At 41.8% G+C, this 27,934-nt stretch overlaps 6 protein-coding genes across 7 annotated transcripts in view; 5 read left to right on the plus strand and 1 right to left on the minus strand.

The window, feature by feature from the left end:
• Positions 1–50: 50 nt before the first annotated feature.
• On the plus strand, positions 51–6,489 carry LOC311016548 (sushi domain-containing protein 4-like). Its single transcript, XM_084014300.1, has 10 exons — positions 51–214; positions 829–970; positions 1,548–1,739; positions 1,954–2,145; positions 2,495–2,686; positions 3,713–3,904; positions 4,120–4,314; positions 4,406–4,538; positions 4,645–5,045; positions 5,125–6,489. Exons 2-10 carry the CDS (start codon positions 853–855, stop codon positions 5,148–5,150), a joined length of 1,641 nt encoding a protein of 546 aa, XP_083870426.1. The 5' UTR covers positions 51–214; positions 829–852; the 3' UTR covers positions 5,151–6,489.
• Positions 6,490–6,643: 154 nt separating this feature from the next.
• slc10a1 (solute carrier family 10 member 1) lies at positions 6,644–8,909 on the minus strand. The gene is made up of 5 exons (XM_084013580.1): positions 8,472–8,909; positions 8,136–8,340; positions 7,594–7,772; positions 7,060–7,259; positions 6,644–6,913 (listed from the first exon to the last, which is right to left on the minus strand). The coding sequence occupies exons 1-5, from the start codon at positions 8,858–8,860 to the stop codon at positions 6,873–6,875; spliced, it is 1,014 nt and encodes a 337-aa protein (XP_083869706.1). The 5' UTR covers positions 8,861–8,909; the 3' UTR covers positions 6,644–6,872.
• A 3,989-nt stretch (positions 8,910–12,898) lies between these two features.
• On the plus strand, positions 12,899–17,860 carry LOC311015961 (protein max-like). 2 transcript variants are annotated; one of them, XM_084013401.1, is made up of 4 exons: positions 12,899–13,072; positions 15,220–15,327; positions 16,195–16,333; positions 16,470–17,860. In XM_084013401.1, the coding sequence occupies exons 1-4, from the start codon at positions 13,037–13,039 to the stop codon at positions 16,652–16,654; spliced, it is 468 nt and encodes a 155-aa protein (XP_083869527.1). In that variant the 5' UTR covers positions 12,899–13,036; the 3' UTR covers positions 16,655–17,860. The 2 variants fall into 2 exon arrangements, with proteins under 2 accessions (XP_083869527.1, XP_083869528.1); XM_084013402.1 differs by having other exon boundaries at positions 16,210–16,333.
• Positions 17,861–18,949: 1,089 nt separating this feature from the next.
• LOC311016530 (ras-related protein Rab-15-like) lies at positions 18,950–23,591 on the plus strand. The gene is made up of 7 exons (XM_084014270.1): positions 18,950–19,119; positions 21,584–21,644; positions 21,730–21,790; positions 21,867–21,944; positions 22,106–22,195; positions 22,580–22,645; positions 22,731–23,591. Exons 1-7 carry the CDS (start codon positions 18,996–18,998, stop codon positions 22,893–22,895), a joined length of 645 nt encoding a protein of 214 aa, XP_083870396.1. The 5' UTR covers positions 18,950–18,995; the 3' UTR covers positions 22,896–23,591.
• Positions 23,151–25,535, plus strand: gpx2 (glutathione peroxidase 2). Its single transcript, XM_084014271.1, has 2 exons — positions 23,151–24,274; positions 24,817–25,535. The coding sequence occupies exons 1-2, from the start codon at positions 24,053–24,055 to the stop codon at positions 25,168–25,170; spliced, it is 576 nt and encodes a 191-aa protein (XP_083870397.1). The 5' UTR covers positions 23,151–24,052; the 3' UTR covers positions 25,171–25,535.
• A 1,532-nt stretch (positions 25,536–27,067) lies between these two features.
• Positions 27,068–27,934, plus strand: part of LOC311015575 (signal-induced proliferation-associated 1-like protein 1) — a 31,571-nt gene continuing 30,704 nt past the window's right edge. The window contains exon 1 of the mRNA XM_084012916.1: positions 27,068–27,216. The gene's annotated coding sequence lies outside the window, so the exon portion shown is untranslated. The remainder of the gene's footprint in view (positions 27,217–27,934) is intronic.

Consider the following 27,934-nt stretch of genomic DNA (forward strand, 5'->3'; position numbering starts at 1 on the left):
ATGCAGCTAGCTAGCTAGCGTAGCGGGTAAAAAGAAAAGGCTAGCCGATACTACAGCGCTAGCTAGAGGTTAGCTGTAGCAGTACCGCTCGGTTCGTTAAATCGCATTATAGTCGTTCAAGAGTAAAGTTAAATGTCGTCGGGGTAGCTGAGATCGTTGATAAATGTCTACAGAGTGAGAAAGCGAGGGTGGAGGATTCGGGGCAGTGATTTTGGTAGGTGACGCTAACCGACGAGCAATTTCCGTGACTAGCTAGCGTTAGCATGTTGATTATGCTAGGTAACATTAGCTAACCTAACAATGGAAATCAGCTATGATGTGCTCTGTTGGATATGGATGTTATAGGTGGTAGCATATTTGCTAGCTAGTAATCATCAATAACTCGGTATATAACTGAATTCTCTTATTTTGGCTCTATGTAGCGTTGTCAAACGTAACGTTAGCTATAATAGCTAATAAGGAGCACATAAAATGGGTGTGTAGCCGCTGGCTTAGACAGAACCATTCCGAACCAGTTATATTTATATGGGGATGTAGATTTAGCTCGTGTCGTTGCTTCGCTGACATAATTCAAGGTAACAAAGAGAGGAATTGACATTGGTTTATAATCAAGCTAGCTTACTAAGTGATTATACCATTGTTGCTTGTGTTATTTGTCTCAGTGCTGTCATTGTATCACAATCACACCCATTTCGTTGGCAGCTTTCCAAGGTCTGCAGAGTACCTGCGCCAGGAAGCTGACAGCATATGGCCATGGCTAAGGGGATTGCTTTTTTAACATCATACATTTCTACCTGCTCCTAATAGCATTATTTTCGATTATAACAGGTTGAGTTGACTCTGCAGGGGAAGATGTGCAATGGAATGACAGAGTCCATATCAAAAGCCTTTTGGACCAACACCTCAGCCACTAAATGGTCCTTCTCGTTGCTGCTGGTACTGACTGCAGTGTCCACTGGACAGGGGTCAGGTAAGAAGCAAATGTGGTGTAGCACGCGCCTACAATACTAAACCTTATGGATCATTTCTGTATTCTATTTAAGCTTTTCTCTGCTCAAGAAACATTTTAAAATCTGCATTTATCATTATACAAATCAAATGGTTAAATGTAGTCAGATTATTGCCAGAGGCAATTATACACTTATGAGGACATATTTATGAATGAAGATATTGATTTTAGCTAATAAATTACTTAAAACGTTACACGCTGTCCCTTTAACACTTTGCTCCATGGCCATGTATCTTGAAAACGAATGCTGTACAATTTGTCATGGATATTCATCATATCGAAGAGATTAATCATATTGATTGTGGTGACCCATAGACCTGTTAATATATAATAGGGGGCTACCATGACATTTTCTGGGCACTTGTGGTGCCTTTCTAGTACAGATGGTTACCAAAGGTCATTCAGTGTCTCTATTACTGGTGACTTCATTGGTGACTTAATGTGTATCAAACCAGGCTCAAAATATTTGTTGTATTTATTCTACTGAAAGCTTGAGCTGTTTCACAGAATTTCTTCTTCTTTGTTCTTCTCTTCCAAGGATGTGTCAGGCCGTATATGGTCCAGAACAGCTGGGTAAACCTCACAGAAACCAACAGGGGTTCGTTCCCTGTGGGCACAGTACTGCAGTACAGCTGTGACCCTGGTTACCTGCCAGACGGACCCAACATCCTCACCTGCACCACACTGGGACGCTGGACCACTGACCCTCCTCACTGTATACGTAGTGGTGGTAAGAGTTTTTTTTTTCTTTCTGATTTGTAATGTAATGAGGAATGGCTGAGTTGTGATCAGCTGAGCTTAGTTAAAATCCTTCTCCCATAAGTAGAAACATATTTATTTTCAGTTATTTTCAAATGTATGTGGCACTTTGCTCTCTTTGCTTACGTATGAACAACAACTCACACAATTCATTTTTAAAATTTTGCACTTATTTCTCCCATCAGCATGCCTGCCCCTCTCCAAACCCGAAAATGGAGGCTACACCTGCCACCCAAACCCCTGCCGGATGTTTTCCCATGGCACTGTGATTGAGTTCTTCTGTGATGAGCGCTTCGTGCTTAGTGGAGACTATAACTACCTGACCTGTCAGGACGGCCAGTGGGACGGCCCCATGCAGATCAGTTGTGTGAGCCAAGGTTGTTAAGTCTTCAAACTTGTATATATCAATAGGTCAATACATTGGTTTTCAATACTCGCCTGTCAGCAAAATAATGCCATAAAGATTTGGATTTTGTGGATAAATCAGTCCACATCGAGATAGTATTTTAATTGTTAACCTTTACCCATGAAGTATTCTGTAATATAATTGTGCTATATAAACAAACCTATATTTATAATGATAAAAAGTACAATAATTAACTGCACTTTTAACTGGTTATGTTCCACTTTTTTCCTTCAAGTGTTATATTAACAAAGCCAGTTTTTGTTATAAAAAATTAATTACCGCTATTAACTGTACTTTTTGATGGTTGTTCCTTTTTTAAGGTTGTATAAGACCCTCTACAGTGCAGCATGGCTCAACTAATCTGACAGACACCAATAGGAGCTTGTTCCCTGTGGGCACAGTGCTGCAGTACAGCTGTGACTCTGGTTACCTGCCAGCCGGACCCAACATCCTCACCTGCACCACACTGGGACGCTGGTCCTCCGAACCTCCTCGCTGTATACGTAGTGACGGTAAAGACAAATCTCCTCATAGTATAGTAGTTTTTATTTTTATATTTTGTTGTCAATAGGAATTTCTGTTTCATTTTCAAACTACTTTTAAATATTTTCTTGCATTAATAACATTGATTTGAACAACACGCTGCCCAGATTGTACCATACTGCTAATGTCCTTGGATGGAGACAAAGAGAGTTTTTATTGCATACAGATGCACCGAGATGTCACGTAGTGAAACCACATACAACAGTGGAGTCTACATATTTATTGTCTTCCATTCTTGCAAAGGATATTATGCTAGACTCCATATCTTTCTCATGGCACTGCCATTCAATATTCCTGTGATGAAGGTTATAATCTGAAGGTAGATTGTTGACTGTCTCTCATCTGTGCGATGCCTTCAAATGCTCCAGTCCACACTGAAAGGAGGTCCGTCGTTTCCCCTCGTTCGCAGTCACTTTGCTTCTTGTTTACTTGCCCTTCTTCACTTCCATTCATTTTTTGTTTCTTTTTCTTCTGACTAGAAGTTGAATGGTCTTTTTTCTCTGGCTGTTGATCCTCTATTGTGAGTCAGCAGTGATGAAATGTATCTGGCTGCGCCGGTGAAACACTTTAGACTAGAGGGAGCCTGACTCAGCAGTTGGAAGTTACCGATTTCTGATTACAATGAAACGCAGCATACGCTTCCATGAGTAGCTCCATCTGAACATAAAAAGTGTCACTTATTTTGCGCGGGAATGTCGCCACAGACACAGAGATCCTATTTCTGGGCAAAGCAGCAAGTACAAGCACTTTCATTAGTGGGTCACATGATCAATCACCATTGTTTTAACTCACTCTTTGATAGTAACTTAAAAGACAATTAAATAGATGAAAATGTTATGGACTGCCACTTTAAAGTCTTTTCCTTTTGTTAATATAATAATTATTTATTCTGTTCTACTTTTTTTCCTTCAAGTATATAAACAAAGCCAGTATTTGTTATTAAAATGAATTACACCTAATAACTGTACTTTTTGATGGTTGTCCTTCTTTTTCAGGTTGTATAAGACCCTCTACGGCCCAGCATGGCTCAACTAATCTGACAGATACCAACAGGAGCTCGTTCCCTGTGGGAACAGTACTGGAGTACCGCTGTGACCCTGGTTACCTGTCAGATGGACCTAGAATCCTCACCTGCACCACGCTGGGACACTGGTCCTCTGAACCTCCTCGCTGTATACGCAGTGATGGTAAAGACAAGATTCCTCAAGATATTTAGACAGACAGGAAAGGCACAAGAATAGAGACTTAAGGAACTCCATGTATTGATTTTGTGCACTCAGATGTGTAGTTAGAAATTGACACAACATAGTCCCTTTCATTCAAGTAGGATTGATAGCTTAGTGAAAAGACATACAGCTTTGGAGTTGATGTGTTTATTGTTTCCCTTTCTTTTCATCGACAGTATGCCAGCCTCCATTTCAACCAGAGAATGGCGGCTTCACCTGTCACCCCGCGCCATGCCAAAGACTTTCACATGGCACTGTGATTGAATATTTCTGTGAAGAAGGCTATGTTCTGAAGGGGGACTATAAATACCTAACCTGTCAGTATGGAGAGTGGGACAGCCAAATGAAACTCAGCTGCCTCATGGAGCAAGGTAAGAATTTGACCGCACATTTGAACAATTGGATGAATGATTACAGTAAGTTCTGCACACATAATTGTGTCAGCTGTTGTCTGCCTCACAGACCGCAATCCAACTTTACCATTAGGGATGCCCGCCTTGTCCATAGTGGCATCCACAGCCAGCTCAGTGGCCCTAATCCTGCTCCTGGTGGTGCTGTTTGTACTTCTGCAGCCAAAACTCAAGTCCCTCCATCGGTGAGTCTGCCCTCATGATATGGAAGGCACTTAACATTCAGTAAAATAGTTGTGGAAGTAGCCAAATTGACCAATTTTAACTTTCTTCTGGTGCTCCACACCTTAGACGTGATCACGGCGTGTCCGGCCAGCCCGTGTCAATCATGGTGGAAGGAGTCCAGGTGACTCTGCCCTCTTATGAGGAGGCTGTGAATGCTAGTGGAGCCTCGGCTGTCAACTCTGAGTCCCGTGTCCAGATAGTGCTGTCTGAGGACCAGCATGCCACAGCGTCAGAGGCTGGCCCCTCTAGGCCTTCTTCTCTCAAGCAGCAGCAGCAGCAGCAGTCAGAGATGGCTGTGGTCCACCCTGTGCCACCGTCCTTATCCTCCTCATCACCATCACCCTCATCCTCCACCTGGGTTCTAGAGCATGCAGGTGCTGCAGCTCCTTCATCCTCACAAAGAAGGCCGTCTGCGGGCAGCGACCAACACAGCCTGTCTCTGGACTCTGAGATGGACTACTCTGATGGTAAAGCCCTCTTCAAACCAATTTTACTTGCCTAAAATCCCCACTTTGTACTGATCCAAAATGTCTCTGTTGCCACCAGATATGCCTTTGCTGAAGGAGGCCTGAGAAACGCAGCAGCCTTTGGACTAAGTCGAGACGACCAGCGTTGCTATTGACCTGCACTGGTGAGCGGGATGTCTCTTCAGAGTTTGTCAACACAGCTGTCAACACAGACGAGGCTCTGAGTGAAGCTGCAGGTCACTCAGAATAGTTCCTCAGTCCATCCCAAAGGAGAACAGAGAAGGGATTCACATGTACATACATGCTTACATTTCTATAGGGATTCCTACACAACGTATGTACGTCTAATGTCCGAGCTCAGTTTGCAAATGTAGAACAAAAACAGAAAGAACAGGCACCTCCAGGTGGCGTGTGTGTGTTAAAGGCTCATGAAAAAAAAGACTGATGTAGATCAGTTGAACGGGCAAAGCTGCAAACTCATTTTGGGAGTTAATCTCTTCATTGTCTTATCTTATGGTTCCTTTGCATTAACCACATATCGCACCATTTAAGAAGCACATCGGCAAAGATGCATGAATTCCAGGTAATCTAAATTATTGTCCAAGTCATGCACACCTACAGTATTGTCTTCAAAGATGTTTGTGATTATAAAGCATTATTTATGGTGTTATTAGCCATGACTCACCACATTCCACATGCCACTGTACAGTTTAAGGCTGCTTGTCCACCCCAGATTCCCTCTGCTGCGTTTTCCATTGGATTGAGGGTAAATATTTTAAGACACTTGTTGTTTCAGGCGTGCGTTAGATACATTTCACCCTTGCAAAGCGTTCAGATGTATTCTCTTCGTTCCCTTGCCCCCCAATGGCCTTAGCTTTCCACTTCTATGCACAGGTATCTATAATATGTAAAATAAGGAATTTTAAAAATGAATGTCTGTTAAATGCCTCCACTGCTTAGTGATACTATGTGTGGCTTTGTCAGACACATCACTTGTACACCAGAAAATATTATTCCCTTAATTTATTAGGCTGCTTGGAGAATTCTGTCTTAAGTGAAGACAGGAAAACGAAGATGTGTATTTAATTTATTTGTGACCAGAACGCTGTTGATCAGCCAAGGCTTCTTTTGATGCTTCAACTTGGAAACTTAAAAAAAAAACACAAAAAAAAACAAAGTAGGTCTTTTCACTTTGCTGCTTGAGTTTTGATTCTATTGCAGACTTGTTGTATGTGACACTAAATATGGTTGGGAAGATTAATGTAATGTCAGTGTTCACTTTGTTTGACTGTCCATTGAATTTACTTTTGGACTGAGGAGTGGATTTGTTTTGTGTTTTTGTGAAGATGGTATTTTAATATATGTAAAAAAATGTTTTAAGTTAATTTGACGCTGTAAATACCATACGGACGTTTTTGATTAAATATTATTTGAGGTGTTCAAATCGGCTACAGCTTCCTTTTTAATTAGACCTCTTTTTACATCATTGGAGCCTCTGAGGTTGACCTTTCTCTTTTTAACATACAGTCTCAAAAAGCAACCGACACATTATTAGATTTTATAAACTCACTCATTGTGCTGGTGTAAAATTAGCAGCTTTTAATCTTCCACCAGATATTTGGAATACAAAAATATTGATTACGTAAACAATAATTAAAGGTATTAGTTGCACATGCTTCATCAGACTTTCTATCAGTATCTTGGGCCTGACTGAAGAATATTCAGATGGCGTGGAGACGTAGAGGACACCGAATCGCTGCATCCTCAGTAGGAATCCGCTCTTCCTCATTTCCCTCCTCCAGTGCCGGGTCGTCTTCTGTGATGCAGTCACGGCTGTTTCACCTCTCCTGCTTTCACGTCAACACCATCTGTGTAAGACGAGCGTGATATTAGACTTCTGCTTTGTTTGGTCGCTGGCTACAAATGTGTGGAGAGAGTGCACATGCTCCTCTGGGCCCCTCCAGCTCTCCTCCTAGCCGTCCTCTACAAAAACACAGGCAGCTGTGACCGTTACCCTCAGCTGGTGGCTTGAATGCTTGGTAACATCTGAAGCACAGGGTCAGAAGAAGGGCCTCAGTACACTGGAATGTGTAGTATATCAGGGGGAAGAGAAACATGGGTCCAATGACCTGAGGGGAAAAGGCCACTTTTAGGATGGTAACGCACAGCTGGATGTTTTGACACCCTGTTTCCATGGAGACTGTCCTGCTGCATCTAAAAAGAGGTGAGTCACTTGTCATTAATTTTGATTTTACACTCAAATGCACACATTTTTAAGGCCACTGAACAGACACATTGCTCCTGTGAGGGTTTGACTATTTCTGATGCAATATTTCCTAAGCAGTATAACTATGTTTTTACAACACGTGGGAGCAAATAGTGCAATATTTCCCCTGTAATGTAGTGGAGTCAAATTAAAGAGAATCCCCTAGGTGGCACGACGAACATTGGCTCACAAAATTATCTTTTATTTCTCTCTATTTCTTTCCTCAAAACAAAATCAAGAAAGCAACTCAAAGATGGGTACGTCTAGTGTGTAGTCACTTACTGTGGACTGAGCCTGCACACGACAGACATGACGTATCCCAGCAGAAAGCCAATCAGTGGCATCAGTGCCGCCACGGCCAGAACATCAGGCGTGAGGGCCATCCAAATGACGTCTTTGATGGCGAAACCAGACAGGCTGAACACTAAAATGCCGGAGATTATCAGGATGCTGAGACCAGCCTGTCGAGAAAGTGAAAATAGGAGTTACAGGAGTCAATTCTTCCCCCGATACATGGTACTTCTCATCATCAAAGCATAAAAATTCTCTTAACATGATCTGGAGGCTTTAAGGCCTGCTGGTTCCTGTTTATTGGGACCACAGATTGCACCCCCACCATGCGATGACTAATTGTGGAAAACACAACTTGTGTCCAACAGACACTTTGTCTTATAAGCTAAGATATGTCACGGTAGTAAATGCACTGAATTCCATTTAGCTGCTTCAGTTTCGAGGGCCTTGCATGCTGCCTTTTTCCTCCTATGACAAATCACAATTCTGCAACAGCATAACAGGTTATGTTTGTGTGGTTTCAGGAATCTCACTTTTTTTATGACTGATGAGTAGTTTGGTTTGTAGTGATTAATGCCGACGCCGATGGCACACGGCACCAGGGTGAACGCGAGAGCAGAGACGATGCCCACGTATGGTACCGCGTTTTGCAGTCCCGGGAAGCCTTGGCAGTAGATATAGAGCAGCAGAGGCATCATACCCAGTGCCGCGATACAGGAGCAAGTGGTCATTACGATGCTGGGAGGATGTCAGAGAGAGAAGAAACATTAGTAGACTGACAAGCCCGAAATGTAAATGTCTCAAATGGTTCGTGCTTTTGTTTTGTAGGAACATTTCGGTCAGGAGTGAATACATCAACGAGGGTTTACCTGAGGTTCATGTCACCCTTCATGGCCAGGGAAAAAATGTTCGATAAGCTTCCCCCTGGACAGCAGCCACAGATGAGCACAGTCACAGCCTTGATGGGATCCATCTGGAGCATTTTGGCCAGAGAGAAAGCAGTCATGGGCATGATGCCGAACTGGGCCAGCAGTGCGATGGCTACTCCTTTCGGCTTGAAGAGATGGGTCTTCATTTTGGAAATCTCCATCGTGCAGCCGAGGGAAATCATGGTGATGAAGAGGATGACGATGGTGAGGATATTGATGGCTTTGTTCAAGGAGGGGGGGATGTTCAGGACACCCATGCTTCCATTTCCAGAGATATTTCCCTCAGCAGAGATGTTCGCTATTCCCATGTCGGCTTCTGTCACATTCATTGTTGTTCATCCAGACTGTGTGTTTACTGTGCTGCCACTTTCACCTGTCACAAAGCAAAGCAAATACATTAACAGCAATGGAATTACAGAATGAGATTATTTTTATGAGACATCAATACACACACACACACACACACACACACACACACACACACACACACATCAATTATAGAAGTAAAAACAGAAGTTTAAACATATAATAATATAATTTAGAAGTTGTAACTGTTCTTCTGCTGGAAATTGACAGATAAAGTTAAATAAATATTCCATATTTGTCTTACTGTCAACAATTTCCACAAACAGACCAAAACCATCAAAGCATTAGAACATCTCTTTATACTTATACTTTATACTTTCTCACTTCTGAATCAGAATCAGAGTTTATTGCCAAGTATGTTTTCACATTCAAGGAATTTGCTTTGGTGTTCAATACGCACAATAATTAAAAAGAATAAACAATAAAGCAAAGTACTGCAGTCAAGAACATAAATAGAAAAAAACTATAGACATACTATAATAATAAATAAATAAATTCTGCAGTTGTGTGATTCTTAGCCCCAAGCCTGTTCATAATATATATTTTTAATGTTTAAATAGGCTAATTAATTCCTCATAACTCCTGGGATTGTAGCTATTCTCCAAACGAAGTAAATAGTTCATTTGTTGGGGACTATTGTCAGCGGTGGATTTGGTACGCTAGCACTACAGTACCCATGTTTATTGTAATAAAGGAACCTGTGTTTTTAATTGTTGTTTTGTTGTTCTTGAAGGCAACATGACTATAAAAAGTATAATATAATTGTTGATTCACAAGTGCATGCCTTTGCTGATGTGTTGGATTTGAATAATTATTGTACTGTTGCCAAAACCAATAGGGAGGCGTTACCTTATTGTATTGATGCACTGCTTCCTTAAGTGTTCCTCATGATATGTGACTCAATAACTTTCTCCTAATTTAATTTAATTGGTTTTATCAGCCTGATACAATACTCGCTTTATTCCAAACTCAGCTTTCATAGGATGCAATGTGCTTTAGCACTCAAACTTCTGGCCAAAATTCCAGCAAAATACTATATTAATATCAGTAATGTGAAGTTTTGCCAGCCACAATTTTTTCATACCTCTCTCACAGTCAGGCGGCTAACATTGATCAACAAGAATGACAGAAGAAGCAGTTTACACACCTGACATGCCCATCACTAGCTGATAGAGAAAAAGCAGCATTACAACTGATTGTGTGTTGGTGCTGTAATCACATTATGTAATCCTACTGTAATACTAAGGAGGGTTGTGCTCCCACTGTGCATTTGTTAATAACTTTGGTGTTAAAGCCACACTTCACACAATACAAATACTCTGTCCAATCTAAGACAGTCACTGTTTTGTTCCAAAATGATGAATATAATGTTGTAATGTGGTAACTGCAACTTCAGATTAAAGCCATCAAATCATCTGCAAATGCTTTACAGTAAAAAAAAAAAAAAAAAAAAGTTGATAAGATGAATGAAAAAACAATCGCCTTATTGTATCGTTTTATTGCAATTAACACATTTAAATTTCACCTAAACTAAATCTTCAAGAGCCCTATTGTTGCACTGTATGGAATATTCCTTTAATTCAACGCACTTGGCAAATGTAGTGCAGTTTAAAACAACCCCACAACTGAAATGTGACATAGTATCATAAGATCACCGGCCATGCTCAATAAAAAGCATGTATCCCACAGTGCAACAACATTTTTTGTGTTTTAGACCGTTTTTTGGGTGACACTGGAATTCAGTAGATGGTTGTATCTAAACAGAACACGATGCTTTATTATTTTGTTATTTTTTAGTAATTTTGTAGAATTTGCCACTGATAATAGTCAAGCGGTAGTAGTCTTGAAATGCAAAGGCATTTTAGAAATAAGCTAAGACATAAAGGCACTTGCTTACCTTAAGTTGAGGCCAGCTTCTGCAACTTCGCTGCACTTGTTCACACTCTTGTTTCCATCTCTCCTCGCATTCTTGTGCCTGCCTCCTTTTGGACCCCCAGCCCTCCCCTTTGTATCACATGGGATCATGGCAACACGGTAGGTGTAAACACAGTCATCCACTCCAGAAAACTCTCAAAACCAAACCCTCAAATCATTCATTTTCATTTTCTACTCAGATTTCTAGTGAATCCAGTTTCCAAGCCAAGTTACTGGAAGGCAAGGCAAGGCAATTTTATTTGTACAGCACCTTTCAACAACAAGCCAATTCAAAATGCTTTACATCAAACCTTAAAATCATTGTTTAAAAACCCATTAAAACAAGCAAATACAATAAAAAATAAAATAAAAACAAGAATATCAAAGGAATAGAAAGTCAACCCTCTCCATAGTGAGGCGTTCCTCATTTTCCAGGGCACCGTGGGAAAGCTTGGCATTAGAGCACTTTAAAATGCGCAAAGAATAGAATTGCTTCTGTACCTCCAAAGAGGCACTTTATCCATTTGGCCTCACTTGCATGTGTAAACAGACCCTCATTATTATTATGTAACCAGGCAGAGGATTCAGTTTGCCTGGCAGAGTTATCAGTCTTTTCACAGGGGGCCCTCTATCATTGTGAGACTTCGGGCCTTTCTACACATGTTTTATTTACGACTCGCACAGCGTGATCAAATGTGTTGGACAAGGCTCAAATGTTGTGGCATAATATCTGAAGCATGGTGGGGATTAGGTCAAAGTTAAAGAGGGCAACATTTCAATGCACCTCACGTGCCGACATTCAATGGAATCTCTTCCAGGAAAAAGAGCTTTACGTTAACTTGCTGCTTCCGCATGCAAAGAGGTCTTGGTCAAACACTATTATGCAACAAAACATGATGCAACTTGTCATTGAATTTCTATATAAACAAAAGTCAGGAAATGAACAAACCGTGTTGTTGGAAGGCAATGAGAATGAACAACGCACTTAAAAACAGAAGAAGTAAAAGAAGAAATAATGGGGATGATGCTCATTTACAGACCAAGCAAGTGATTGATGACATTGAATATCACCATTTATTGAATATCACCATCTAAAAGTGTTTAAATCACTGGGTGAATCAATTCTCCACAAGACAAGTGTCTGGGTGCTGACAATTATTCATTGTAATACAGATTTTTTTTTATTATTCCGACACTACACAATGAATTGCTCTTATTGACAATATGCCACATTTTTGTGGCTTGATTTACTTGTTTTTATTCGAGTGTCAGTGTCAGTTATCAGGTTATATGTGCTGATATGCTGTGGAGCCACCCTCTGTTGTCTAAATATTAAATGGAATGTCAAACAAGAATGTGTAGGTGTTAATTATGTTGTTTTTTTAGGGATGTAAAACAGCATGTTGTGCTTTGTCTTATTCACATTAAACAAATTCCTGATTACAAAGCACATGTTTAACGCTGCAGCAGTAGGTTTGTAAGCATTGATGGCTTGCTGCAGAAGCTATTTAAAGCTCCTATGGAGGCAAGTGTGCAGCCGTGAATGGTGAGTGGGGGAGGGCAGCCATAGTGAGCTAGGCCACCATCTGGCCTCATAATCATATGCTAGGAGAGCCTAGTTGTTGTAGCATACACTGCTGACAATGACCACTGCAACAGCATGCTTAAGCACAATGCATTTTGCTCCTTAATACCACAGGATCGTGTTTGCATGACAGGTAAGCTATAGAGAGAATTTTACATCAAACATGATTGTATGTTTAAAGCATGACTGACATGACAAGTTGACGAAATGTTGCTTCTAATATATCCATTTACAACTGTACAACAAAGAACATGATGATCCATTTGGGAGTAATAACACTGAGGGTCCTGAGGCTGCTGTGTTTGCAACTTGTAGGAGATAACGGTCTATTTTGGTGGGCGCGTCCAAATCCGCGGGCTCTTGGGAAACGTAGTTCGCGTCCAGGAAGCCGCTCCAATGGAAACCCCCGGCTTGCTTGTTGGGATTTACTTCACTACCCACAAGGCCGTGTTCTGTTGCGCCTGCGCCGTTTGTGTTTTCCCGTCCATGTGTAGGCGAATCACGTGTAGAGAAACCGTTGATCGTCATGTCTCTGCTGTAGCAAAGCTCCGTGCTAGATTTTGTTATTTGCCTCCAGTTGTCGCTGCACTTTTGTTTTGACAGCTGCTTGTTTTCTTTTCTCCTACCTGTTTACCGAAGAATGAGCGAAAACGATGACATCGAAGTCGACAGCGATGTATGTGCTTTAGTTTCCTCTAGAAGTAGCTCGCCCAAATTGTTAGCCAAACAGCAACTTTAACATTCCTGCCAACCTAATCTATCTGACTGAGCTAACGTTAGCTAGCTAGCTAGTTGGGCTTCACGGCTAAAACTGTGTTTTTAGACAAATCGGCAGCGGGCTATCTGAAATGGGTGTTTTTGTGAAGTGCTATATGACTGGTTCGTTAGTGGAATCGGGCACACTAGTCTGGTGAAGAAGTTGTGTGGTTTTACTACGGTCAAGTCAGGTCAAGTGAGCCGTCGTTTTCGAAACCCAGATGAACCAGCCGTCGTTTGGATTATATTGCACGTCTATTAATGCCATTACGGCACAGGGATCAGTCAAACGCGACGTAGACTTTCGTTTACTAGAACTACACATCGTTAGACGGAATGTCTTCTCGAAACTGATAGTGTGCCATAGAGCCACTGTAAATACGCATTATAATGGACAGACAATTTACCTATTTATGTTTGCAACGATAATACCGTTTACATGACAGATTTGCCTAAAAGTCCATTGGATTTCTGAAATTGACGATCATATCAATACATATGTAACATTTGAGGTATTTCTGCGCTACATCTTGGGAGAAAATGTTACGGAAAAGGCATATATATCAAAATGTATTGCTACTGAGAGCATGGCTTCAAAGTTTAAGTCTTCTTAAAAACTGTCCATTCGGGGTAAATATATGAGACTGGTGTATTAATTCGTCATTGTTTAAAGTGATAGAATTCACATGCATTTCAATGCATATACATAGTGGAGGTGGATTTATGTTTATTACGCTTTTTCAAAAATAGTTTATTTGGGTGTGCACAATGTCGGTGTCATTTAGTTAGTGTAACTTTGTGAAAGTCGAGTCTTTAAACGTCCATTTTGGCCGCTTCAAGCGATGTCACCGTAATTGCACGTAGCCCGCGCGCGACAAAACCCAAACGGCGCCAGTGCAAACACGACATTAGAGACGGATCTGTGTTGACGTTTTCGTGTTTGGTCGATTAGCTACATGCCAAGTTCAGCTGTTATTTCCCTGCAGCCTCCTGGACCCTTTGAAATCCAGTGCTGCCGCAGGACTTTTGACACTGCATTTGAAACGAATTGGCCAAATGCAACAGCAAACATACTGTACGTGCTAATTTAAATTCCCCCGTGGTTTACAAACCAGCTGCATTTAATTGCACATAAATATCCCGTGGTGTTATAATTGAGTATGCTATGAAATCGTGTCAGATCCTCTATCTGGTCACATATTTCTGAGCCATGTATTCCCCTCCCCCTCCCAGTTTGATCAAGCTGGGATATCCAGCTTTGGATCCTCTTATCACAGTATTCATATACTGTTAGGCCTGTTAAGCCCACTATTTTTTTTCACATTTCTAATGCAACAGGACAGCTCAAATCTTAATATGAAAACCAAGCTATGATTTTAGAGTTCTTGTTTCATGTTTCAACTATACATCTCAATTAGAAATATATATATATATATATATATAGCTATTTCCCCCATGAAAAACAATCTCATCCTATACTAGATTTGTGCCATTTTATACATTGTTACTGTATTTGAGCTGGAAATTCACAGATTAATAGGGTTGTCATCATCATAATCACATGTTTTATTTTTGCTTTGGAAGATATTGAGTTAAAGAGGAGATTTTCTGGCATCTATTTGTCCTCTTACATCCATTTAAAATAGAGGAGAGAAGAAAAGACTTGAAATTGAGTGGAGGGACAATTTTTAAGTCTGCAAGGACATGCCGGTCCAACCCTTGAAGCTACTGAAAGCAAACAGCACGTCTTCAGTTGAGATTCTGTAAACAGATCCCCTCCTTGTAAACATATTACTTACGCCGCAGGTCCCGGCTATATGATGGCAGTCAAGTTTAGCCACGTGGACACAAGGAAGCTCTGTGAAAGATACCACCGCTATTCTACTTATTTGCAATTAAAAAGCTGCAGCGTTTGCACATTGCAGCTTTAAGTTGCTCTGTCCTCGTATTATGTTCACAAAGGGATCAAGTATCAACATTTCTCGCGACTTCCTTGGTTTGCCTTTGAGTGTTTGTGAATATATGAGACCAGCGTTTTAAGTGTCAACTTTGCCCCTCCCTTTGCAGGCAGACAAGCGAGCCCATCACAATGCGCTGGAGCGCAAACGCAGGGACCACATTAAAGACAGCTTTCACGGTTTACGAGATTCTGTGCCTGCATTGCAAGGGGAGAAGGTGAGAGGAAAATACATGCATTTTCTACAATTCAAACTACCGGCAAAGCTATTGAATCATTTTTAAGGTAAGACTTGTGCCGGCTGTCTATCTTGGGGCTCAGCAACCTTGTTCACATAAAGAGCCCCTATTAGATTCACGTTTCAGTGTGGCCATCAGGTCATCTAAGGTAATGCAGGGTAACTATTGGCATACGTCTGACCCGCGTGTCCTTTGAGGCACGGCAACAAACGAATGCTTTATTTCCATTACCGCACGCTGTTGACACGTTTAGTCGTACACATGCAAAGCAGCTTTTGTCTGGATTTCTCTGGTACAGATGACCAGCAAGTTCTCTGACTGTTTTCACTCTGCACACATGGTTACCCACAGAAGTTAAGTCTGCAGCTCATCAACTGCATCCCCGATGCCATAATATTCAGCCACCTAATTGGACATCATTCCAGTTTTATCTTAGAGGTCTAAACGAGAGGAAGGGAGAAAATTGAGGGCTCATTTTAAAAGATGGCTCGGCGAGCAAAGTCCTCCATATGTCAAAAATGTCCAAAAAGATGTTATAGTCATGATGCAGATTGAGATAGACCAGTTTATGTCCTCTGTGTACTTTCAGCAGCATAGCCCACCTAACCAAGGGAGATGAGTCATTATATCTGCAGACCTGATCAGTTAGTAATTGTAGTATGACACTGTTAGCACATATGCCAAAGGTTGCTGACCCCCTGGTATAGTCCTCTTTGTTAATATATTAATTGCAACATACATGTATAACTCTGTGATCACTGCATGAATGTCTTGAATTGATGTTGTTACCTGAACGAACAGACACTGCAGCTTTTCCCCATGGCTTTCTGAAATTTTTGCTGACAGAGTTCTGTCAAACAGGCGTCCCGAGCACAGATTCTAGACAAAGCCACTGAGTACATCCAGTACATGAGGCGAAAAAACCATACCCACCAGCAAGACATCGATGACTTAAAGAAGCAGAATGCACTGTTGGAGCAGCAGGGTAAGTAGAGGAATTGTGTACGTTATTTTCTTCTTCTTCTCGTTCTTCCCTTTTTTACGACACAGTTCGATGTTCCTCTTTCGGTATTTGATTTGATCCACTGCAGTCTTTGTCTGTGTGTCTGTGGGAAATGCAGTTCGTGCACTGGAGAAGGCGAAGGGCAACACTCAGCTCCAGACAAACTACTCTTCCGACAGCAGCTTGTACACAAACCGCAAAGGCAGCGCGGTGTCCGCCTTCGACGGCGGGTCCGACTCCAGCTCTGACTCAGAGCCGGACGAGCCGCCCAACAGAAAGAAGCTGCGCGTGGAGCCCAGCTAGGCTCGGCCGCCCCCGCCTCCCCCCGCTCTCCAAACAGACTCTTTTTGCCCACCAGCCCAGACTCCTCTCACCTGTCCGCACTCAGTCCTGCCTTCTAACGCAAGTCCAGGAGACAAGGCGGAGACTGTGTGAGAGAGGTGCTATTATGTATAAAACGCTTCTACCTTCCTTTTTCCTCCTGGCGAGCATCCCGTCACTCCATTCGTGGCCCAGCAAACAACTTTTAAGACCCCAAAAGTGAGGCAGCTCTGCAGTTTTGAAGTACTTCATGCTTCTTTTCTTTTTCTTTTTTTTTCTCCCCAAACCTCATGAAAACCATTCATAATCAAATGTGGAGACGACATGGTATGACGCTTTAGTAAAGCTACACAAAAAAATCCATTTTTCTCTTTCGGTTGTTTTGGACAACCTCTGCAATGTGTTGGGAGTTATGAGACTTTTTCGCCCTTTGACAAAATGGTAATTATGGATAGTTAACCTTTTTAATATTCATACTTTTCCAGAAAAGAATGTGATGTTGCTTTTGGAAAAAAAAAAAACGAAAAAAAAAAAAAAAAACATCTGTTATGCAAGATGCAACCCTCCTTATTCAGTGTAGGTGGCTGGGGTTTTTTTCTCCTTGAAAATGTTTGTGTAATCAAAGATTCCCTCTATTTATAGTGATGCAAAGAAATCGATTTCATACCATCATGTCTGATCTCCCTTATGTTTGGCTTGAGATTTTCCAGAGAGCACAGGAGGATGAACAAGTTGACCTGCTGTTTCAGTGGATTTTTCACAGGTTCAACTATTTCTGTCCCTCTATTTTTGTTATTATCAGATAAAATGTGGCTATAACAAAAAAAAAAGAATCCCCTAATGGATACTGAATGTTACGCAATGCAGTTAAAGGGCAGTGACCTATATTTTTGTTAATGGAAGTCCATTTCAGTGTGTAGTATATAACACTGTATACTCTTTAATGGTGTCAGTTCTGCAAAGAAAAGCCTTCCCTTGAAATATTTGCCTGTGCTGGGAACGTTTATCTTTCTTTCTTTTCTTTCCTTTTTGCAGAGGTAAATTAGTGTGTACGTAATCAATATTTGTTTGTTCCATTCCATGGAAATTACAGGTATGTTGTACATACTGCCAACGGTTGTCTTGCAAGTTAAGGCATACCTTTATTATGAGACTATAAATAAAACTATTTTATCCTTTTTGGATGTATTTGTGACTCAACATGTTTTTTTTTTAATAACATCATATGATAGTTTTTGAACGTCAAGCTTCATAAGTTACTACTTTTTATGTTTTGGGAGCGAATGCAATAATCAGATGTTTAAATATAACGGCTAATAGAATCAAATAAATAAAAAGGAATAATTTTGTGAATTATTTGAGAATAATAAATGTTAATAGATCACTATATTTGAATTAGGAATGTCGGGTACAAAAGGCGATTTAGGTTTCTTCGTTTTTCTCCTAGTTTTAGATCTTAAGTAGACAATAGGAGATCTGTAGTCAGGCTACTATTGAGGACACAGAAAAGTTTATATTGAGCGATGTTGGACATAGTTTTAGTTGAACATTAAGATTTGATTGTTTATGCAAAAGTTATTTGAAATACATACAATACTTCACTTATATACTGTGTATATATAAATATATATATATATATATATATAGAGAGAGAGAGAGAGATAGAGAGAGAGAGGGAGGGAGGATCAAAATTAAATGTTTTTGTACAATTTTAAATATTTTTGAAAATGTAAAAAGACAAATATTTTTGGTGTTAAATCAAAGGGGGTCTCCTGACCTCGGTACATCTATAACTTGGCTGAAGCTCTGCATATGTTCGTTTAAATATTGGTTTTGGGATCGGCTCAGTGTGATGCGTCCCAGCTGACACTCCCACTGCAAAAGGCAACCTCTTCAAGGATGCAGGTCGGATGCTGCCTTCTCGGGCCGTAGGAAATTATGATGTAACGTGGAACAGGAACTTTGCAACTGAAGTAGTTTTGCCTTTTTTTAATGAATGAATGACTAGCTAAACAAAACTAAATAAAATGTGATGCATTTAACCCTGTGTGTGGTTTAGGTACACACACAAACATGTATACAGTTTAGCCTATAACTCGCTAAACTCGAACCAAACCACATAATAACCTGCTACATTTCTAGAAAAATCTACTTCAACAAGCGACTTGTGTTCTTACATAAATAGTACGGGTTGTTAGAGATTTTACAATGTCCGACTATAGATACAGGAATTTCCGAGGGACGCTGAAGGCAGCACACAGCAACAGTGGACCCAAAGCTCCATGGAAGAGTCATGCTTTCTTGCATATTTTAGTTTCGGACCATGGCTAAACAGTACGACGTTCTGTTCCGGCTGCTGCTGCTCGGAGACTCGGGGGTCGGGAAGACGTGTATGTTGCGCCGCTTCACGGAAAGTGACTTTGACCCTTCACACATTTCCACCATCGGTAAGCCATCCAACACGTTTGGTTTTAACTCATCATATGGCTGCGTGTTTTAGCCGCAGGTGGAACCGGAAAAACATCAGTGAGTCTGTTTTCTCACAGTAAGAATGTCAACTGTTGAACTGAAGGAACAGTACAATTAACAATCCCCCTTTGTTCAGAGTGTGTGAGCAGGCCTGCTTATAGGTGGCAGGATTAGATCAGAGTACCTCAGACCATATCAGCCCTGAAAGTGAATGAAAAGTCCAAATAACCCTGACCATGCTGAAATACTAAAAGTCCATTTTCCATCAGTGTCTACTGAAAGATACTGAAGGATGCAGCAGAGGTGAGAAACCACTCCCAATTACAATCAGTAAGAATGGAAAGTAAGGCTCCCAGGAAAACACATTTTCTCTGCCTTCCAAGTGTTTGATATCCTGTTTTTTATTCAGAACATAACACTTGCAGACTGACATGCCCATTAGTGCTTCAGCTGTGAGCCAAACTAATGGCTTGGAGGGAAATGGTGGGGCGGCCACACACAAAAGAGTCAATTATTTCCACATAAGGGAAGAAAAACAGTCCGCACACACTTCCATGGTACTGCTGTAGTTTGTTGTGACCGTGAAAGAAAGTGAATTCTGAACTGCGAGCTGGAGCTGGGCCTCAGGAGAGCTTTACATGGGATTAAACCCATTTTCTTTGGGATCGGGTGAGTAAACTCTCCTTGCTTTTATCCCCTGATGTTATGTGCATATGTGACATAAATGGGGCTGGTGTAGTGGGTCGCACTGTCGCCTCACAGCAAAAGGGTCCCGGGTTCAATACCCAGGTCGGGTCTGGGTTCCTTCTGTGTGGAGTTTGCATGTTGTCCCTGTGTAAGCGTGGGTTCTCCGGCTTCCTCCCACAGTCCAAAGACATGCAGGATGGGAATAGGTTAATTTATGACTCCAAATTGCCCGTAGGTGTGACAGTGGATGGTTGTTTGTCTCTACATGTTGGCCCTGCGAGGGACTGGCGTCCTGTCCAGGGTGTACCCTGCCTTCGCCCAATGACAGCTGGGATCTGCTCAACAGGAAGCACTGTAACCATAAAATAGGGGTTTATATAGCATTGTATAAAACTCTCCTTAAGCCAAATATCTGACACAGTTATGTCCCATCTTAGCTTATTTTGATGTTTTGATATAAACAAAAAAACAGAAACTCATTTGGATGTGACGTCTCAAACAGAACTGACGTGAGCCAACGGAGTCATTCACTGTTTTAGTGCTAATAGACCAACTCCTTCAGCTGACCAATAAAGTACTTGAGAAGGTTGTACAAGAACAGGTGTGTAATATAGCATAGAGTGCAGTAGTTTATAGTGGAGTAGTGAAACGATCAGTAAACTAATCGATCATTCAATTGGCAGAACATACATCTGCACTGTCACGGCTCACTGGTACTCTTGAATAAACCAGTGACATTTTTACTGCTATTAACACATTGTTCTGTTGTCTCCTGGAGAAAAAAAAAGATTGAGGTTGAGTGCTTTTTTGATGGGCAGCTGTTTTTGTCATCATTTTCTGATATTTAAAATCAAACGATTAGTTGATTAATCAGGAAATTAATCCGTCGATAAATGCATAAAAACAAAGCGAGAATGGATTTAAGTAGATTAACACCTTATTGTCTTTAATAGTATATAATATATTATATATATACTTGTATCTGGCTGCACGGTGGTGTAGTGGGTAGCACTCTCGCCTCACAGCAAGAGGGTCCTGGGTTCGATTCCCGGGTCGGCCCGGGTTCCTTCTGTGTGGAGTTTGCATGTTCTCCCCGTGTAAGCGTGGGTTCTCTCCGGGTTCTCCGGCTTCCTCCCACAGTCCAAAGACATGCAGGATGGGGATAGGTTAATTGGTGACTCTAAATTGCCCGTAGGTGTGAATGTGAGTGTGAATGGTTGCTTGTCTCTACATGTTGGCCCTGCGATGGACTGGCGTCCTGTCCAGGGTGTACCCTGCCTTCGCCCAATGACAGCTGGGATCAGCTCCAGCCCCCCCGTGACCCTAAATACAGGATAAGCGGTAGAAAATGGATGGATGGATATACTTGTATCTTCTCGGCAGCATTTCTTAGCTCTCTTGTCCTGTTACCCAGCAGAAGAAAAACACAGCTGTAATTCACAGTAGTTGCAACCCCCTTGTGGAAACCCAACGCTTTAAAAGCTAACACTGTGCAGTGCTTGAACTACTATTCATTAGGGATAATGGTGTCTGAGCAACACTCATTAAGTGCTCAAAAGCGCACAACAGCCCATGCAAAATACCACAAAGCGGGATTTTTCTCCAATTTGTCACAGTTGCTTAAGTGAGTCCAGCTTGACCCTGTGATGGTTTTCGCATAAATAGCTTCTGTTACGTGTTGTTGACTCTGCTTTTCTGTGAAATGAAAAAAGTCATTTTGGTCTTTTTTTTTTTTTATCTCGTTGTTGTTGGTAGGAGTTGATTTTAAAATGAGAACACTAGAACTAGATGGAATCAAGGTGCGAGTACAGATATGGTAAGTTATTTATCATTTTCTTTATTGCAATTACGCGTACTGCGTCGTCTTCTCTCGCTGATGTGCGTCCGGGTCTTGTGTGCAGGGACACGGCAGGTCAGGAACGCTATCAGACCATCACCAAGCAGTACTACAGGCGTGCACAGGTGATCCCTCCATACGAACAAGTTAACGAAATGTAGCATTAGTTTTTTAAATCCTCCTCTGCCTATTCTCGTGCAGGGCATCATCTTTGTGTACGACATCACAAGCGAGTCGTCCTTTCAGCACCTGTTGAAGTGGGCCAGTGATGTGGATGAAGTAAGGCAACCCACACTTGATTTGATTCCCTTGCCCTTCACAGTGACCCGGTGTTGGTGCTGCCTCTCAGTGCCTGACTGATGCTTGCTGGACACCTGCTGACAAGACGATGAAGTCGCTTATCTCCGTGCCGTCTGTCTCGTCTTTTTGTTGTTTTGCAGTTTGCTCCAGAAAAGGTGCAGATGATCTTGGTAGGAAACAAGTCTGATGAGGAGCTTCGGAGGAAGGTGACAAAGGACCAAGGAAGCAAGGTTTGAATGGATCTTGTTTTATTAAGTGATCATGTTAAACGTGATCAAAACGGAGATTTACACAGCTAAATCTAGCAATTTGGTTTATTTAAACTACGCTCCAGAAATACTGTATTAATGTCGCTTGCATGATCACTTTTTTGCTTGAAAAGAATGCAAGGTTTTTCTTTTTTTTTAATTAAGATTTTCCATAGTGCATAGTGGACCCAGCACATCAGCTAATTTGCATGAATATCTCTTTAAAAACAAACTGGTAGGCCAGTTAATATCCAATTACCTCAAGTCTCCTAAACCCTGTGATAATTTGCATGAGAAGAAAACAGACTTTACTTATGAAATACCCTTTTCTTGTACTTATTTCTAACATCCACCCGGATACTGCAGCTAGCAGAAAACTATGGGATGGAGTTTTTTGAGACCAGCGCCTCCACCAGCAGCAATATCAATGAGGTAGGAAGACACAGGGTGCATATCTGTAGAAACTGACCCTGCCACATTCTTATTATCTGGTGTATTTATTTTTTATTTCCTTCAGGCCTTCTCTCGCGTGACAGAACTGGTGCTGCAGGCTCACAAGAGAGATGTGGACAACTTGCTGGGCTCGCTGGATGATTATCTGGAGACGGCCACTCTAGAAGACGAGAAAGGCAGCGAAGGCCCCGACGACGACGACAACACTCGGAAGACCTGCGCCTGTTAGAGGGCCATACCATCGCTCACACTGTAGCTAAAGACATTTGTTCCTCACTGAGACTTAACTCAGCCGTCCTCCGCCATCTTCATAGATACTGTGACGCGATGGGTGCTCCATTGGTTTCACTTCATTAGTGGTCGGTGCAGTTACCAGCAGCAACCAGCAGAGGGCCCTTTCTGTTGCATGAGCACTGAACCCTCATAGCCAGTGAGGAGCATCTCTACAGTACATTTGCTCAAGCAATCGATGCACGTCTACAAAATGATTGGTAATGCGTGGATCCATATTCAAGAAATCAATTTATGAAGTTGCAAAATCTATATGAATATATATTCAACATCAATGTAGCCAGAGGACAGAGTTGAATTATTTAAACCCAGAAACTCAAACCAAGCAGGATTCTTTTACGCAGTAGGCTGATTTCCTCAAGGGTTGCCATGTTTAATGACCTTTCTGAATGTGGTGCGTGCTCGTTACCATCCTGAATGTATATGTGTACAGTTTGTCTTATGAATGTGGCTGTCATTGCCGACTGTGCGTTAGCATTCAAGCAGTGTTCCTGCTCCTTGAAATAACGCTTTCACGGCTGCTGTCGTGCCACAGATATGTCATTTTAACCTAATGTTTGAAACTCAAGGGTGTTGCAAATAAATCTAGCCTTTGTAGAAGTTAATAAATTTAAATTGCCATATTTAAGACAAATGAATTGGGGATCTGAGCCCTGCTGAGTCACTACATTTTGGATTGAGAGGGAAGTCGGGTCCACAGAGTTCAAACAGGTTCATGTATTTTTTAACACCCGCTGTGAAAGACACGTTAAATATTTTATGACTGAGAAAACTGATACGTGTGACAGAGATGGCAAAGGCTGAATACATGCCATAATACATGCCATTTTCTCTTTACAATAGCATGTCAAATAAATACTCCAGATAATACTCAAATTTAATAATTCGAATGATTAACGGTAAATTTGGTTTCAACAAAACTGTTAAAGATCGATCTGAAACCTGTTTGTCACGTGTGGATCAGTTTCTTTCAAGGTCATTTGACACCAGTGAGAGGCAGCTTGCTGCCCGAGGTGGGTCAGCTGACCAAGCAGTTTGATACAGTCCCAGGTTGAGGTCCTGCCTGCCTCCATTGAGTAAAGCACAGGAGTCAGGATGACGTTCATCGCCAAGACCTTCTATGACCTGAAGGCCACCACGCTGGAGGGAGACTCGGTGGATTTCAACGTGTTTCGGGGACGGGTGGTCCTGATAGAGAATGTGGCCTCGCTCTGAGGCACCACCACCCGGGACTACAGCGAGCTCAAACAGCTGCAGAGCAAGTACCCCCATCGACTGGTGGTCCTGGGTTTCCCCTGTAACCAGTTTGGATACCAGGTGAGTTGAGCAGCATCGTTAGTTTGACTCAAGATGCTGTTTTATTTTTCATGTCAAGCCTACTGTTTCAATTAATTTAATACAAAACACACTTAAATGTTTCATCTGGATAAGAAATACATTGAGAGTCACCTGTATTCCATGCTTACAGACAATTCTAATCTAATTGATTAAATCAAACAAGATCTTGTGCTTTCTCCCTAAAACTTGGCTGGAAAAAATGTCACTTCTGAAAATGAGCGTACTCCCATGTTTGCTTCACCCAGTGAGAATGAGTTCCGTTATATCACCACAGTAATTGAGACGACCAGCATGATTGCATAGTGTAAAAACTGTAGCTGGTACTTAAGCTCTGATACTGCAATTAGATTTGAAGTATCTGCCTGACACTTGTATAGAGTGAGCTTTTTTGCTACAGTGTAATCAGCTTAATTCCTGTAATCACCACAATTAACTATGACCCTTCCTTCCTTTGCAATATTTCTATGGAGTAAAAAAAAAACAGCTGGACAAAAACGAAAATGAATGCATTTGTTTTGCAGGAGAACTGCAGCAACGGTGAGATCCTGAATTCCCTGCAGCATGTGCGTCCAGGTGGCGGCTTTCAGCCCAACTTCACCATCTTCCAGAAGTGTGACGTCAACGGGACAAACACACATCCGGTCTTTGCCTACCTTAAAGACAAGCTCCCCTATCCCGATGACGACCCCACCTCTCTCATGAATGACCCCAAATTTCTGATTTGGAGTCCCATCAGCAGGACCGACATCTCCTGGAACTTCGAGAAGTTCCTCATCGGGCCGGAGGGAGAGCCCTTTAAAAGATACGGCAAAATGTTCCCCACCATTGACATAGAGCCTGACATTCAAAGACTGTTAAGATTAACCAAGACCTAAGAATAGCCTCTTAATGACTTCTCATCAATCACAAGGCTGATATGCTGTCCTCCACACTTTTAAGCCTTAATAAATGATGGTGATATTCTTAAAAACTGAGGGAATATTATCTGAGGCCTTATAAGTGCTTAAGAGTCCTGGAGGAAAGAAATGCATATTGTAATGATTTTTTTACATTATAGAAAAAGCAGGGTATTTCCTATTGCATGTCCTTCTGTTTCTTGTCCTGTGCTAGCCTGACCAGCAGATGGAGCTGCTGATTTAATCATACAACAAATCAATTCTGTCATGCTTTTATGAATTAACATTCACCACACACGCACACTCACTTACAAAATGTTTGCACTGGAATAAAACCTTTAAAATATATATTCTCTCTCACTGATGTATCTTCTTTTAATTGGACCATATAACTGGTGAGGTGCATGCTACACGAATGGATGTTGCCACGTCTGACACAGTTCTGTGTCGTAATGAGGCTTGAAATACATGCAGTGGGAAGGATGTGGGAAAATATGATCCATGTTGTCGTTGCATATTTAAAAAGCTCTGGCCATGCCTCTGCATTATACATCCTCTAATCTGCTGATTCATTCTTTATTTGTTGAAATATCCCTCTCTCCACCAATTCACATGATCTACATTTCCCAGTAATATGTGCTGACACCAGTAGCCTACACGGCAGCGGGAATGCTTAACCGCAGTGACACTCGAAGACGAGTCCAAAATCATGCATTCAGAAGAACGACAGCCTTGCCACTGTAATGAGTTCTCATCGAGCTTTAATTTTAGACGCACAGTGTGCATTGTTTGCAAGGTCAGCAGATTAGCTGTGGATTTTTTTTTTTGCACATCCACATCAGCTGATGATGTCAGAGCCCAGGCAGTGCCTTAATGTCTTTGGCAGGTTGCTGCAGGGACAACAGCCAAACAGTCATCTGGCACTGGTTAAGATGTCTGTACATGGCTGGACTCGTTTTTTTTTTAAATATTTGTCTTGCCATGGCACATGAGGACATTTGATTCATATGTTTCCCACAAGGCTACTGGTCTGTGGCTGACAGTTGGGTAAGTAATGTTGCCTATTAGAAGCAGCAAATATTGGAGGAAGAATACCAGGGGCCTCTCCTCTCCACCCTCTGCACTGCTCCCCTGCACACACAGCTTGCAGAAAAATACCACCAAAGATCGTTTATAGTGAGAGATGAACCACTCGGTTGAATTCTTGAAAAAGTAATGTAATACTAGTTTACAACTACATCATCACATATGAATTGGTGTCAAATGTTACACAATCTCTTACTTCATCCCTCGACAATACTTTTGATTTGCATGTATTTTGGTCCACATAACCCTGCATGTACCTGCAGCTATATCTCCCAAATATATATTAATAAGATGAATATTGTTTGGTAGGTGCTGTATATAAAGGTCCATTTTAAGGGTGATATTGATTGCTACTTCCTATGAAATGGTGAAGATGTTTGCTTGGAGCTCCTATGCGTGTGGTTGCATTTTATTAATTATTTATTATTGAATTCCAATTTCAGCAAAAGAAAAGCATAAACATACAATAATCTCTGTTCAGTTTTGACCAAAAGTAAACATAAAAAGGTGTGTAACTTGCTGTGTTGGACAACAATGCAGAGTTGCAGAGTTTACAACGTATATTTTCAGCGCAGAGTGAGACGTCCTCACTTCACATCCTCTCTGTCTACCCACTACAGGTGAGCACTGTTGCCACGGAAACGTTTGCTTTCCCCACAAAGCCTTCTCGCGAGACTCCGGGGCAGAAAGAGGGAGAGAGGGGTAGGGGGGCAGAGAGAGAGAGAGATAGGGAGAGAGAGAACGAGAACGAGGGGGGGAGAGAGAGGGCGAGGGGAGGGAGAGGGGAGGGGAGGCTGCCTGAATGATCTCATCCCTCCAGCAGCTGCATAGCGCAGCGAGGCAAACCCGTAACTTTCTATCAAACTTCCTAGTTGCCTTTCGGAGGACGACACCGGGCCATTTTGGGCTCGAACCGGAGCGAGCACGTTTCCCGAGGAGGTAAGGAAGAGCGCTGCGCAGTTTGTGTTCGGGATTCACGGGACCTTGTAACGAGTTGAAACAAAAGCAGGAAACCCCGCTTCGCATTTTGTGTGTGTGTGTGACATCCAAAAGCTCGAGGCGGAAAGGAGAATAGGTGAGTCGGGAACGCGGTGCTCGTCATGTGCTGGGTGTTGTTCGCGGTACAAGGTGGCCAACGTTTACACATCTGTGCACTGCCGCTGGACAAAGCGTATCTTTGTGCGGTGTGAAGGTGCAGCGGGGAGCCAGTGCGCAATCAGTGCCAGTGTGTTTTTTTATTTATTTTTTTGTTTTACTAATAGGGTCGCTGGTAGAAGAAGTGGACTCGGTGAGAAACGTCATTACATGTATCCGCGGCGTCGTTGTAGGCTGTATGTCAAGGGCATTGTTCTTCTCAGCGCTGCTTCGGGGAGACGTTTTACAGGTGGTATATGTGCACACTACATATAGGATGTAAGGATGACCCCTTACATGTCTGTCATTCTCAGCATGGCTACCGGGCAGGTGATTACCTTGTGCCACATCTGCTTGGCCCTGAGAGCCCTGATTCGTGTCTGTTGCTTCTGATTAGGCCAAGCTGACTGCATGTCAGGTTCACTTTAATCAATACACCTCGTTAAATGTTAAAACTCTGTATCTACTAGTCATGATCCCACATACTTTGACCTCCTTTCTGATTTATTTACACATTTATGCA

Source organism: Eutrigla gurnardus, assembly GCF_963514095.1.
Source record: "Eutrigla gurnardus genome assembly, chromosome: 7".
In the NCBI taxonomy this organism is placed as follows: Eukaryota; Metazoa; Chordata; class Actinopteri; order Perciformes; family Triglidae; genus Eutrigla; species Eutrigla gurnardus.

Excerpts from the sequence above, each read along its gene's own strand:
- LOC311016548 (XM_084014300.1), top strand. The coding sequence starts at position 853 with ATGTGCAATGGAATGACAGAGTCCATATCAAAAGCCTTTTGGACCAAC. Across the intron at positions 971-1,547 it reads GTCCACTGGACAGGGGTCAG|GATGTGTCAGGCCGTATATG; the intron begins GTAAGAAGCAAA and ends TTCTCTTCCAAG. Across the intron at positions 4,539-4,644 it reads AAACTCAAGTCCCTCCATCG|ACGTGATCACGGCGTGTCCG; the intron begins GTGAGTCTGCCC and ends TCCACACCTTAG.
- LOC311015961 (XM_084013401.1), top strand. The coding sequence starts at position 13,037 with ATGAGCGAAAACGATGACATCGAAGTCGACAGCGAT. Across the intron at positions 15,328-16,194 it reads CTGCATTGCAAGGGGAGAAG|AGTTCTGTCAAACAGGCGTC; the intron begins GTGAGAGGAAAA and ends TTTTGCTGACAG. Across the intron at positions 16,334-16,469 it reads TGCACTGTTGGAGCAGCAGG|TTCGTGCACTGGAGAAGGCG; the intron begins GTAAGTAGAGGA and ends TGGGAAATGCAG.
- slc10a1 (XM_084013580.1), bottom strand. The coding sequence starts at position 8,860 with ATGAATGTGACAGAAGCCGACATGGGAATAGCGAACATCTCTGCTGAG. Across the intron at positions 8,341-8,471 it reads AAGGGTGACATGAACCTCAG|CATCGTAATGACCACTTGCT; the intron begins GTAAACCCTCGT and ends ACATCCTCCCAG. Across the intron at positions 6,914-7,059 it reads ATTCAAGCCACCAGCTGAGG|ATGGTGTTGACGTGAAAGCA; the intron begins GTAACGGTCACA and ends CGTCTTACACAG.
- LOC311016530 (XM_084014270.1), top strand. The coding sequence starts at position 18,996 with ATGGCTAAACAGTACGACGTTCTGTTCCGGCTGCTGCTGCTCGGAGAC. Across the intron at positions 21,791-21,866 it reads AGTACTACAGGCGTGCACAG|GGCATCATCTTTGTGTACGA; the intron begins GTGATCCCTCCA and ends ATTCTCGTGCAG. Across the intron at positions 21,945-22,105 it reads GGGCCAGTGATGTGGATGAA|TTTGCTCCAGAAAAGGTGCA; the intron begins GTAAGGCAACCC and ends GTTGTTTTGCAG.